This window comes from Eublepharis macularius, chromosome 2 (genome assembly GCF_028583425.1).
Source record: "Eublepharis macularius isolate TG4126 chromosome 2, MPM_Emac_v1.0, whole genome shotgun sequence".
Lineage (NCBI taxonomy): Eukaryota > Metazoa > Chordata > Lepidosauria > Squamata > Eublepharidae > Eublepharis > Eublepharis macularius.
In genome coordinates this window covers 76,267,597-76,282,260 of record NC_072791.1, presented here as the reverse complement: position 1 = coordinate 76,282,260, position 14,664 = coordinate 76,267,597, and the positions used below count along the sequence as shown (strand labels likewise).

Genomic DNA, 14,664 nt, shown 5'->3' with positions numbered 1-14,664 from the left:
TGGGCTCCAAAGGAATGTAAGCTGCTTGAATTCATTCTGCTTTACTTTTGTTTGTGACTCATGGGGGGGGGAAGAGAGAAAATAAATGAATGAGTGCAAGCTGAGTGGGGCTGGGCTCCGAAGGAACGTAAGCTGCTTGGATTCATTCTGCTCTGCTGCTTTACTTTTCATTTATGACTCGTGAGCGGTGGGGGGGAGAGAGAAAATGAATGAATGAGTGCAAGCTGAGTGGGGCTGGTCTTCAATGGGATGTAAGCTGCTTGGATTCATTCTGCTCTGCTGCTTTACTTTCATTTGTGACTCGTGAGGGGGGCGGAGAGAGAGAAAATGAATGAATGAGTGCAAGCCGAGTGGGGCTGGGCTCCAAAGGAACATAAGCTGCTTGGAATTCATGCTGCTTTATTTTCATTTGTGACTTGTGAGAGAGAGTGAGTGCGTGGGTGCAAGCAGGGCTGGCTCTCTAGAGCAGGGTAAGCTGCTTTGAGTTCATTCTGCGTTAAGGAAATACTTGGAGATTTTTGCAGAAAGGGGCCTGAGGGATGGATGTTGCCTTCTGACACACTTCCGGTGATGTAAGGGGTGTGGCATATATTAATGAGATACGCTAATGGGTTATGCTAATGAGTTCCTGCAATTCTTTTTCTAGGAAATGACCCTTGTACAGAACAAAAAAAGAAAACAAACCTACATAAATACCATACAATGCTATGTAAGCTTTGGTTTTGTGACCTTGATGTTACTTTGTCAGACTAGAAATACAAAGTCCAGGTAGAAGTCCAGAATCTAGAGACAAATGTCCTTGTCTGCCACATATCCTTGTAATCAGATCCAGAGTATAAAAAGGCTTGTAGCAGTAGGTACCCAACAGCAACCACACAGAATAAAGGATATGAACTAGAATGAAGATCCTTCCTTTATTGAGGCAACTTCAGCATGTCCTGTTCCTGATTTACCAATCAGAGATGTTGCTAAGTCTTGTGACACATATGCCACAAACTCACGTCCAACTCAGGCTTAGGCTGACCTTTCCCTACCCGGAGGTAAAACTTCTCCTCTTTAAGCCTATTAAGCTGTATACTAGGCTGGGAAGCCTCTGGTAGCGTGGTTGATGTTAAGCTTCAACTTTCCTTCTTGTCCCATTCTTAAGGATTATTAAAAATGGTTACCCATCCAAGTCTTAGTAGGGAACAGATCAGGGGTTTGCACTTCCCTTTAGCAGAAACTGGCACACAAGGCTTGGGGAGGTTCAAAAGGTAACAGAAGGTTTATTTACAGAAGGTTAGAATCAAAAGGCAAGTAGGCAGATGTTTGAACTGACGTAACAGAAAGGTTTTTGTACAGAAACTTCACTGGTGTGAGGCACAAAACCCTTGGTTTAACACTAGGTTGCTGGCTTCTTTCAGAGGTTGACACTGCTTCACAAATGTTTCCCTTTTAAAGCACGGACACAGCACAACTTCCCCTCCTCTCCAGACTTAAGGATGCTCCACTGAGACAAACCCTTACTAGATACTGGGCAGGCATTACCGTTATGAGCTATAACCCTGTTCCTGGCACTGAAGGGGAGACTCCTCTCTACCCACTTCCTTGGCCCAGTATAAGTCCCAGATTTCTCAAGTCTAAGCAGGAATTAGTGCTTGTTTTTCCCACTTTAGTCCAAGGACTAACAGTGCTTCACAAACATTATTTCCTCTCACAGAGGATTCTCTGACTGACCCTCTCTGGTCAAAAGCCAGGCTCCAACTCCCTTTCACTCTCTTGTTTACTCTCCAACTCCAACTGACAGCTTCCCCAACATTCCATTCACAACTGCCATTTCAGGCTAGCCCCACTGGGTGGGGGGGGGGAATCATGTCAATCATACTTTCACTTCTGGAAATCTCAGCATCTGAAGCTGAGTCTGTCACAACATACCTCTTCAGCTGGCACGTATCTACAATTAGAGCAACTCTCACATACCAGGGTTCCTTCTGCTAATGATGAAATGTAAATACAAAACTCTCTCTTGGCCTCTAACCATAAAGCTCTGATCTCCTCTTATACTTTTTTCTCTGAAAACATAAAAGGCATTGTGACTGTACATTTTCAGAGAAAGGCCTTCTATAGCCTAATCATACCTAGGAACCTGAACCAAAGGTCTGAAAAAGCCAAGAACATACTAGCTTAGGCCAGTTTCTTGACAGCTATCATCAAAACGTGGGGGATACTCAGTTCTATCTTGTGCTTTGGGTGGGTTCCAAAGCACCAGTGCTTGGGGGCAATTTTGGGATGGGTACAGGCCAATAAAGTAAAACTTAATCCCAAGAACATAGAAGGGCTATTGGAGAGCAGGAAGTTTGACCCAGGATTTAGAGTGTCACCTGTTCTGGAGGGTGTTGCACTCTAGTTAGATATGAGGTTTCTTTAGATTGCTTTAGATTAAAATTTCATACTACACATTTTGAATAAAAACTCATCTTTCATTTCACTCATTATGCAAGAAAAAAAACTAGTTTTTATCAGTCGCCTCCACCCTCCAATGTCACTGTTTTGCCACTGGAAACATTTAAAAAATCTTTTGACTTTTTTATGCTATACTTTTTCAGTGAGAGAAACTTTGTCTTTAAAAAAGCATTTCACTCATTCGCTAAGAGAAAATATTTCATAAGAGTTTTGTTTTTCTTTCACTGCTGTCCCACATGTCCCATTTTTTCCAGGGGGGAAAAGTCCTTGGGGGGAAGAAAAAGTTTCTCCCCCTTTTTTTTCATTTTTTCCTGTGACGACTCTAGCCTTCCCAGTCCTCCTGCTTTTATTTACATTAGATCCTTGCCTTTGACATTCATACCTTCAGTTCAGCCACTTTTTATCACCAAAAATTTCTTGTTTTGTCTCTTCAATAATTCAATCCATTCTCTATTGCTGCCCCTTATACCTGGAACTCCTAATAGAATATCTGTGTGAGGCCACCTGTTTCTCTACCATTCAAATATCTTCTCATAAGCCCCTTTTCTTTTTAAAAAAATTTGCTTGATCTCTTAATTTTTAAATATCTCTAAATATGTGTAAATGCATTTGCTTATGTTTTATCTCTTGTTATCCTTTTTTGAGGCGATTCCTTCCCATTTGCTGTTCCTTTAGTGCAAGGGCCTGTTTCCTTTTGTTTATGTTACTTTGCAAAGTGCTGTGTATAGAAATGGCACAAAAGAAATAAAAATAAGAAATAGCTTAATAAAGCCTTTAATGGGAAAAAATGCGTAGCTTAAAACCAGAATTTTGATGTCATGCAAAATGGTTACATTTTTATTGTAATTTTCTTTTTTATTAAGAATTTTTGAACAGAATATAAAAAAGCCATAAAGAAATTTAAAAAGAAAAAAGAAGCACTAATATAAAGAAAGATATAGGAATACTCTCCAATTGTCTCTGTGAAAGGTATATAGTTATTACATATTATCCACTTACTCTAAAATGTCCATAAACAAATACTTCTCCTTTCCCGCTAAAAGAATTTTTTTGTGCCTCAAACTGCGCAATCCTGAGTGGGAGGGAGGAAAGCGCTTAGGGAGCAGAGTAAGGGGTATGCTGCCGTAATTTAGACTTACACGGGAGTAACTCCCTCTCCGCCTGCAGACAGACTAAGTGCACCCCTGCCGCAGCCTGGCAGCCAGGACAGGTGGCCAGTTGGAGGTATAAGTGCAGTGTCAATTCTTGCATGGTGCCAAACGTGGTAGGCTGGGGGTGGGTGGGCCAGGAGTTACTCGGCTCCCTAAGCTACTCTGGACCAAGGCATGCTTTCTGCAGTGGCAGAAAGTTACACCACGAAAAAAAGCAGCATAGCCCATAGGTGCCCATTACAGGAACAGGAAAACTCGGCTCCCCTCGCACCCAGCACCACCCATGAGGCCCGGTGGAGCATAGGATGGCAACTAATGCAGGGACCAGTCCGCATGTACCATCATCATGGCTGAGCCCCCCTCTATGCTCCCGATCAGCTCACCAGGAGCCCTATATAACTTCCGGTTAAGGTGCCAATAAACCCAGGTAAGTTGGCAGGTGGCCGACTTACCCTCCCAGAATGTGGCAGACTGGGCTGGGGCTTGCCCAGGGCCGGGTCCCTTGCCACATTTGTCTGTTTCCCTTTCAAGCAAATCTCAGCCCGTCAGGGAGGCCAGGGAGCATGGCTGTTCCAGCCCACCCCCCATGATCCTCCTCGAGTCCCATTCAAGTCCATCCCATGGAGTGGTTCTCCAGGCAGCCTGCATCTCGGAGAGCAGAATGAGGAATGGATCCTACAGCTCTGACAGTTGCCCTGGGTGGTTTCGCTCCTGGCCTGGCTGGTCGACATTGGGAAGACGACTGTCCAGACCCCCTCTTCCCTTTTTGCAGTTCAATAAAATTTGTTTTGAACAAAAACTGCCTTCCAGTTTTTTACTTGCCTTTGGAGGACAGTAGGCCCCCTCCACTTCCCCAATGGGCTGCCATTCCACATTTCAAAGCAAATGGTCTCTAACTCTGGGCTGGGACAAATGGGGTCGCTCCCATGAGGCTCTAAGTGGCTCCATGCCTTTGCATGGCTCTGCAGGCCAAAAGAGTAGGTGTCCAGTTGCACCTTGGAGACTCCAGCCCCGACCAGCTTCCCTCCCCCTTCCCCCCTTAGGTTCATGGTGTGCAGCAGGGTGGGACTTGGAGTGTAATCTCTGTGTGTCTAGCGGGAGTGGTGGTGGTGTAACAGAAAACTCCTGTTCTCTAACAGCTCTCCTGGCGTCTAATAAGCCAGGCAGAAGACCTTCATGCAAGGAGCGAGGTTTTTGGGGGAGGGACATGGTGCGACGTCCTGGGATCTCGGGAGCTCTTCCCTGAGAGGCCATACTCCTCTCCTGTTTGCCCTTTGTGGAGCCAGGGATGGACTCCGGGGATCTTGTGCTAGGGAGTGAAGTGACAGCCCCCAAAGAAGGTTCTCTGGTCCCGCGGGCCATCATTCCATTTGGGGGAGGGGGTCATCTCAGAACTGGAGCATGGCTCAAGAGGTCTACCCCACATTCTCCTTACACATTTTCAATGTGATAATGTGTAATGGAGTCACTGCATGTCAGAGGCATTGGTTGCTCCCATCCCATCTAATGGTCCTTCCCACCTCCACAATGGTCTCTAATGGGCAGCAGTTATTCAGCCCCCACCCCCTTTTGCCTCTACATAGCTGCCTCTCCTGGACCTTGGTGGACTGAACCTGGGTGCTGGGTCCCTGTTCATCCCTCTTTATTCTTTGCAGCCTTTCTGGTCCCACTTTTCAGGGAGGTGGAACCTGTTTCTCATGGCGGCGGGGGTGGGGGTGGGGGTGGTGGGCATTTGCAGGCGCATGGAGCTGCAGCCACCGACCTGGCCCTCGTTGGACTTTGAGGGCTCCTATGAATGCTGTTTTTCATAATAATTGGGTTTTTGTGTCTAATATCAAGGGAGTTATTATTTTAAGATTGTGCTGTTACTTTTTCTTCTCAGTATTGAGAAATCTGTAAAACAAAAGTTTAAGCTGCTTCTTGAAAATAAAGAAATAAAAGACTATTCTTAAGAAATGTTTTTGTATCTAGAAAGGATTAAAATATTAATTTGCCCAATACAATACTGAGTCCATTTGAAGAGCTATTTAAATATGAATGAATTGAAGGACTATTTTCTTTAAAATAGTTGTACATGTGTGGGAACATGCTATGTTTAAGAAGCGTCAGTACAGGTTTTTCACAGCCTCAGTATCTCAGAATGTGCTCATGAAGGTCTACACAGTGGCTCATTAAAACTGTAAAAAACCCCACTATTGCTGATATAATTTAATTACAGCTTTTGAAACAAAGTTTGGATATTGTGGGATCTGTGTTTCAATAGGCTATGATCAGAAGAAGTCAATTTTGTTCTTTTTTCAGGAAACTCTGATAGACTGGTGTGATGAAAAGGAACTTAACTTGATTTTAACAACTGGAGGAACAGGATTCGCACCAAGGGATGTCACACCAGAGGTGAGATAGTTTGTCATTAAACCATTTACCTTTCTCAAACATCATATTCATCTAGATGTAAACCATCAGAATATGATATAATATAAAATTTAATTCTGTAACTAAAACAAGCCAAAAATACCTACATTGAGTATTTCTGAAGCCAGCAACTGATTTTATTGTCCTGCTAGAACAGGACTTCCATTTTTGTGCATTGGCCAGCATATGGCACATTGGGGAACATAGATTTCTCTATGGTGCTGAACTTCAAAGAACGAGTTAGAATTCCCTGTGGAGATACAAACAATTCCCATGGAAGGTCATATTTCTTGCCAACCCCACTCATTGTGTGCCTTGATATGGACAAAAGGAATAGTACCAGTCCAATCTACCTTCTGTTTTTGTGTAGGCTTTTTTAATCCCCAGTTTCCTCCTAGAAAAATCATTTATTATGGGGCAGTCAGTAACTTTATTCCTTTTCTCTCTGGTATGCTTTGAGCACTGCGGGCAAAGCCAGGTAACATTATTTTCTTGACCCGAATAGTTTCTTGGATCCTCTTTGTGTGTACAACCAGCAGTGTGGGAACTGCTTCTACACCATGCAGTCCTTCACCTCAGAGGTGCATGTATGAATAATGTGATCACATTTTGGGGCCAGTTGCATAACTATTCCATGCTACTGACATCATGTCAAGAGTGAAGGAACCAATAATGTAAGAGAGATCCATGAGATCAACCCCACCCATTATTATTAATGTGAACCCCTACACTGTAAGATTGTACCACACAGTGTGGCTCTCACATTGCTGGCTGAACCTCTGAAGGTGTTTAGAGAATATCTAGTCTGGTTATTAATACCATCCCTTCCATATGAAAGACTGGAGCTTTCATTTTGTTTTCCATCCTAACCTAGCTGGAAGAAATAGTTCATCAGATGTAAGGCTAATTCACATAGGTATCATTTTGTATGGTGTTTAGAGAGTATCACTTAGCATTATTTTGGATTAAAGTATGACTTGTGAATAACTCTTTGGGTGGTCTAAACACATTACTATTTACTCATGCTATGCATATGTACTTCATGGTATGCTATTTTATCAGTCTTCAAAAATACTTTGAAGCCTCTTCCTTGACTAAAATCTCTTTCTCCAAGATATAAGCCAGATGAGTTCCCATGCAATTTAATTATTAATTGAGAAATAGTGGCCGATTCCACACTACCTTAGCTCCCGCTTTTCTTGTGCAATGATTGCTCCATCTGTTATTGCGCGTTCTTCACTTGTTTGTCCACATCACCCTTTGAATAGCGCTTCTCCTGCGCAATCCATTGATCACATCCCCTTTCAAAAAGACGGGTAAAGGGGCGGGAAAAACCCGAACGGCCCCGCGGTTTTTTTTTAAAAAGGACAAATTGATGCTATATCGACAAGTAAGCATCCTGGTTCAATGGTATAACGACACCATTAATATAATATATTTTAAAAAATCACCCGAGACACGATGAGCGCTCGGAACATCACAGCCTGCATGCTGGTTGAAATCATCCAGGAATGGGTGAGCGGTCACGATCACCTACAGCAGCATCCCACAGCAGAGCTTCATTTTGTCTTTGGAAAATTAACATCTGTGCCGGGACTTCCGGTTCGGGATCCATGAAGGTCTAACGCAGCTCTAATCGTGGAGCTGACCGGGCTGCCGTTTAAGCGGCCGGCGGGGCAAAATCCAGCCCGCGGCCGACTGTTCTCAGGCGGAGAACAGGCATAGAACGCTCAAGCACCTCAGGGCGTGTCAATCTTGGGTGAGGGGGGGGTCCTACGCAACAGATCCTCTCCCGACCCTTGAGGTCCCACCCTAAGACAGGTCGGATACAATCTCTGCGGCAGTCCTGGTGCCAATGCGGTTGGCATAAGACCTACATGCCCAAGCTTCAACAGGGGAAGGAAGAGTGGATGGGAATCTAAGATTGAAACAGCGATTACAACCCAAGGAAAGTGAATGAGAAGGTAAAGATCACTATCTCTTGAAACGGGACAGATTACTAAAAGTAAAGAAGAATTAAAGTAGACTTTTAAACTGCAACAGGCTAAGTATAAGGAGGGGAGGACCCGGCAAGAATTATATTATAAAAAGGACTAAGTTTAATGAAGTTATTAAAGAAATTGGACTATTGTTTTGAATACCTGTGGCTATAAGGAGATATCAGGCTGTGAGAAAGTTTCACCATCGCGAGAACTGCTGTGGGAAGTCGGGAAACAGGAAGTACATAACAATAATAGAGTTGCTGGAGAGAGGCGGCCCTTGCCAGAGGGCAGGAAGTAGGGAATCACCATTTTTGAAAGGGGAAGAGCCGCGGCTTCAGCGAAAGAGGAAGTAAGCCATATTGGATTACAAAAATCATAGAGGAACCATAGAGAAAAGACGCCCGACATTTTGGACTCTTTAAAAGTTTTTTTTTGGTAAGACCGGGACATTTAAACTAAAAGGACATTAAATTAAACGCCACAGAGCTAAGGAAGAGAGCGGACTCGTGGGAGCGAGCCAAAGCAAGCCCCACGATGTCAAAAAAAGAGTGGCAATCGGCGATAGAGAATTTGGATAAAAAACTTTTAGAAGTGATTAAAGAGCTCAAGGACATGAAACCGGAGTTGGTGAAAGAGGTTAAAGAGGTTAAAGAGACAGTGAAAAATGAGCTGGCAGAAGTGAAGAAAGGTATGGAAACAATGCAAAATGACCTGCAGGGAACACAGCAAAGAGTCAAGGTAGTGGAAAGCGCGGTGGAGAACTTAGCAGATACGCAACGAACAGAGATGAGGGTGATGAGGGGGAGAATGGCGGTTGCGGAAAGTAAACATATGGAGAAGCAGCTGAGGTTTCGCGGCTTGCCGGAAGTGGAAGGAAAGACAGCTCAAGAACAGATCACTGAGGTGTTAGCTGAATACCTGGGGAAGGAGGAGGAGGAAGTTGTGGCTATCCTAGATGTGGTATATCGTGTAAATTCAAGAATCGCGACCCAGAGGAAACTACCAAGAGATGTGATTGTGCAATTCACGACCAGAAATATAAAAGAGAAGATTGTGACTAAACAGTTTCAAGATCCATTGGAGATTGATGGCAAGACGATTATTATCATGAAGGAATTACCCAGATCGGTGTTGTTAGATCAAAAAAAATATAAAGCTCTAATTCAGATCCTGAAGGACATGAAAATAAGGTACAGATGGGAACTACCAGAAGGAGTGTCCTTTGAATTTGGAGGAGCGAAAAAGCGCATTAGATCTGAATCAGAGATGGAGCAGTTTATAAGGGACAATGAAAAGGACTTACCAGCAACAAGATTATGAATATGGAGTGCAAAGTTTTATCTTGGAATGTAAATGGACTTAATTCACCGAATAAGAGAAAAAGTATTTTCCACTGGCTATTAAAACAAAAATGTGATATTGTATGTTTGCAAGAGACTCATATTAGAAAACAGGATGCAAAGTATCTAAAATTGAATAAATTGGGCAGTGATTTTGTAGCGGCCTCTAATAAGAAAAAAAGGGGAGTGGTATTGTATATAAAAGAGGAGCTACAGCCAAAGTTAGTGATGAAAGATGCGGAAGCCAGATTTTTAGCAGTGGAATGTATATGGAATTTAAAGAGAGTATTGGTGATTGGAATCTATGCACCTAACGGAGCAAAAGAAAGCTTCTTTGAGGACTTGAGGAAGCAATTAGATGAACTTTCTTATGACCAGATAATTCTTGCAGGAGACTTCAATGGAGTGACAAACTTGGAACTAGATAAAAAGTCAGTAACTGCACAAAAGAAAAGAGGACTATTACCAAAGACGTTTTTTGTATTGACGCAACAGGAAACTTTAGAAGATGTATGGAGAAGACAAAATCCCAAAGGCAGACAATATACGTTTTTCTCCGCGAGACACTCTACGCTATCAAGAATCGATATGATCTGGGCCTCAAAAGACTTAGCGCTTTGGACTAAGGATGTGGAAATAATGCCTATGGTAGGCTCAGATCATAATCCAATTATGTGGAAGTTGGGGAAAAGGAGTAAAAGGAAAGGATGGAGAATAAATGAGTATTTGCTGCAAGAGGGAGAAAATATGGAGATGTTGAGAAGAGAAACAAAGTTTTTCATACAATATAACATGAATAGAGAAGTACCAACCAACAAGGTATGGGACACCTACAAGGCAGTAATTAGGGGTATATTAATGGATTTAAATGGAAGAGCCAGGAAAAAAAAAGAGGAGAAGAGACAGGAGATCACGGAGAAAATAAAAGCCAAAGAAATACAGTTAAAGAAAAGACCAGGGAAAAAGAAAATCTACCAGGACATTAAAATTCTTCAAGAACAGCTGACAGCAATGAATAACAAAGAATTGGAATGGAATCTTAAGAGAATGAATCAAAAGGCGTTTGAAGGCGCAAATAAACCTGGGAAATATTTGGCATGGCAATTGAAGAAGAGAAAGGAGAAGAAAATAATAAATAAAATCTGTGAGGACAATAAAGTGTACCTGGAACAGACAGCTATTAGCAGAGCCTTTTATAAATTTTATGCCAAATTGTATAATAAAAAAGAGGTGAATAAAGACTCAATAGCGACATATTTGGAGAAAATGAAGCTCCCAGTAATTTCGGAAGCTTGGAGAGACAAATTGAACAATGAAGTAACGGAGGAAGAAATAAGAAAGGCAATACAGTCAACAAACTTGGGAAAGGCGCCAGGACCGGATGGACTTACAGCCAAATTTTATAAGGTAATGGCTAATGAACTGGCACCATTCCTAAAAGATGTGATTAATGGTGTTTTAAAGGATCAACGGATCCCAGACACTTGAAGCGAAGCTAATATATCACTGATCCCCAAAGAGGGGCAAGATCTGACTAACGTGAAAAACTATAGACCTATATCGTTACTTAATAATGATTATAAAATTTTTGCGAAGATACTGGCAGAAAGAGTGAAGGGATGGCTTTCTGAAGTTATTGAGGAGGAGCAAGCTGGTTTTTTGCCAAATAGACAAATCAAAGACAATTTAAGGACAGTTATAAATGCTATTGAATACTATGACAAACGTTGTGACAAGGAGGTTGGTTTCTTCTTTGTGGACGCTGAAAAAGCGTTTGACAGTTTGAACTGGGACTTTATGTTTGCCACCATGGAAAAGCTACAAATGGGAGAAAGATTCATAAGAGCAGTAAAGGAAATTTACAGAGACCAGAGTGCAGCAATTGTGGTGAATGACGAGGTGACCAAGAAATTGACTATAGGTAAAGGAACAAGACAAGGTTGCCCGTTGTCTCCACTGTTGTTTATTTTGGTTTTGGAAATACTGATGATACAGATATGAGAAGACAATGCAATCCGTGGAATAAAAATTAAGGACTTTTCCTATAAGGTCAGAGCATTTGCGGACGATATAATGTTAATTGTGGAAGATCCAATGGAGAATATGCCAAAAGTAATAGAGAAGATTAAGGAGTTTGGAGATTTGGCAGGATTTTATGTAAACAAAAAGAAGTCAAAGATATTATGTAAAAATATGACTAAACAAAAACAACAACTATTAATGGAAATAACAGACTGCAAAGTAACAAGTAAGGTGAAATATCTGGGAATTGAACTGACTGCAAAGAATATAGATTTATTTAAAAACAACTATGAGAAACTGTGGACTCAGATAGAGCAAGACTTGATTAAATGGAACAGACTGAACTTGTCATGGTTGGGAAGAACTGCAGTAATTAAGATGAACGTGTTGCCAAGAGTGATGTTTCTGTTACAGACAATACCAATTATCCAAGACTCTAAGCAGTTTGAAAAATGGCAGAGGAAAATATCAGATTTTGTTTGGGCAGGCAAAAAGCCTCGAGTGAAAATGAAAGTGTTACAAGATGCAAAAGAAAGAGGCGGAATGCAACTGCCCAACCTAAGACTTTATTATGACGCAATTTGTTTAGTGTGGTTGAAAGATTGGATGATGCTGAAAAACCGGAAATTACTGGCCTTAGAAGGATATAAAAAAATATTCGGATGGCATGCATATTTATGGTATGATAAAGTAAAAGCGGACTCTATGTTCTTACATCATTATATTCAGAGAAGCCTATTCACAACTTGGAAGAAGTACAGAAATTACCTACAAGATGGAATCCCCTCATGGGTGGTTCCATATGAAGTAATAGATCCGAGAACTGTCGATAATGAACAACAGTGTTTAACATACAAGGAGATAACCCGAATGGAATTTCCTAAACCCAAAATAAAGACGCAGGACGAGTTGTCTCCAAGTTACGATTGGTTTCAGTACAGACAGATCAGAGATCTTTATAATTTGGACTGTGTGAAGGGACGGATAAGAATGGAGAATTCGGAATTAGAACAGGCACTTTTACAAGAGGATAAAAAGGAAATCTCTAAGGTATACAAAGTGCTGCGAAATGGTATACTGAAGATGAAACAGTTAAAGTGCAAATGGTGAAGTGGGCTATAAACTTTAATAAGGAAATAACAATGGAGGCGTGGGAATACTTGTGGAAGAATACAGTGAAGATCACGACATGCACCAATATTAAAGAGAATGTCTACAAAATGATTTATCGTTGGTATATGACACCAAAGAAAATTGCGCTAGGGAATTTGAAGACGTCTAATAAATGCTGGAAATGTAAAAAGCATGAGGGATCTTTGTATCATATGTGGTGGACTTGTGAGGTAGCTAGGCAGTACTGGGGGGAAATAATAAGAGTAATAAGCGAGATTTTACAATTTCAAATTAATAAGAACCCAGAACTCCTGCTACTGAACTTGGGAATGGAGGACATTCCAGCACAATATAGGACATTGCTATTTTACATGACAGCAGCGGCCAGACTTTTGTACGCGCAAAAGTGGAAAGTGCAAGAAGTGCCAACTATTGAGGATTGGATATATAAATTGCTGCACATGGCGGAAATGGACAAAATGACAAGGAAACTGAGAGACCTTGATCCAGGACAGTTCAACACGGATTGGGAGAAGCTGAAACAATATTTAGTGAAGAAATGGGAGGTGGGAGGAGAACTGTGGCAGTTTGAAAATTACTGAAATACAATAAAAGTAGAGGGAGGTGACTTTACCGGGGGGTGGAGAGGTAAATGAGAATTTCTAAGCAACTACTTTCTTAGACTATTATATATAGCATTAAGTATTATAGGTGTTATTACAAGAATTATAATGATAGAAATTAACTAATTATAAGGATAGAAACTAATTAATTTCATTTCTGGCAATAATTGTATAATGGAGATAACTTTATAATTGCAATGAAGGAATTTAAGTAAGGTGGGAAAATATATATTAATGTATTAAATTGATTGAATTGGTTTGGAGGTATATATGGGTCAAATTGGTTGACTATTTTTGGTGGATAGTTGCATAATGAAAGAATAATATAATTATATAATTAAAACAGTATGAAGATAAGATACGTAGAAAAAGTAATATATAGAGTATAAGTTAAATTGGTTGACTTATATTGAATGTACTGTTTATAGAAGTATCTAAAATTATGCTAAATGAGGGGTAAATTGTTTGTCCCATATTGAAGATGAGATTATAAAATAGAGTATAGAGTACCAAAATTAGCTAAATGATTATTATCAAAAGAAAATATGCCAAGAATGTATTATTTAGTTATGTATTATTTAGTTGTTAAAGTAAGTAGGAAGACAGAAGGAGCACTGTGTTATATAGATAAGCTTAGAAGAAAGTGAAAGTCTACGTTTGACAGATAGAATAAATTTAAAATGAGTAAGGGAAAAGGGACAAGGGGTTAGAAAACTGTTGGAAGTCAACAAAAGGGGGGGAAAGGGAGGGGGTTAGAATTGGAAAAATTAAAGGAAACTGATTGTAATGTACAATTTAATGACATCTAATCCAATAAAAAAATTTTTATAAAAATAAAAAAAAAATAAGAAAATTAACATCTGTGCCTAACTCGTCGGCACAGTCCGTGTCGGGGCGTAACATGAGCCATGATTTCAGTATCATGTGGATGCCCCCCCCCAAATATATAAATTGAATTAACATATGAAATTGTTCCTCTGATATTTGAGGTCTGCCCGCCTTTTTAAAATGAGATTAATATGATGAGATGTCACCATATCGACACGGTACTCTTTTATTTTTTAAAAAAAGGGGTGGGGACAAAGGCGGAGAATTACTCCTTAATTGGGAGGCAGGTCAAGAGAGGCTCGGAATTCAACGGAGGGCAGTTATTCATCAAAAGATAACCCACGGCAAAAGTGCAACGGGCTGTGGTGACGCCATGCCAAATTAATGATGGCTTCAGAGACGATGCGTGTGAACAGATGAAGGAATGGCGCTGCGGAAGCGAAAAACTGCTGCAAGAACAACGGTAGTGTGGATTCGGCCAGTGTGAATAAGCATAACAGAAAAATCATTATGTAAAGCAGAGATACTTGAATGGCAGGCTCTCTAGATAGTTCAGGAACTGATGTTTTTAAGCATCAATATTCTATTTCAAGTAATACTAAAAGGATGCTCAGCAATAGTGATACTTGTGGCACTTGACTAATAGCAATATCATACTGACGTAATTTAAAAATTGGTTTTAACCACATGTGGTAAGTATAGGATTTGCACCAACACATCACATGCTTCTATAACACCAGTGTCAAATCCA

General features: G+C 40.9%; 1 protein-coding gene across 16 annotated transcripts in view; it reads left to right on the top strand.

Moving 5' to 3' along the window:
• Positions 1-14,664, top strand: part of GPHN (gephyrin) — a 566,991-nt gene that overhangs the window by 214,779 nt on the left and 337,548 nt on the right. For 15 of the 16 annotated variants that reach the window (XM_054970790.1, XM_054970786.1, XM_054970784.1 and 12 more), the window contains exon 4: positions 5,895-5,987. In XM_054970790.1, coding sequence (XP_054826765.1) covers positions 5,895-5,987 — 93 coding nt within the window. Of the gene's footprint in view, positions 1-3,347; positions 3,412-5,894; positions 5,988-14,664 lie in introns of those variants that run through there. The other variant, XM_054970788.1, reaches the window with a different exon arrangement.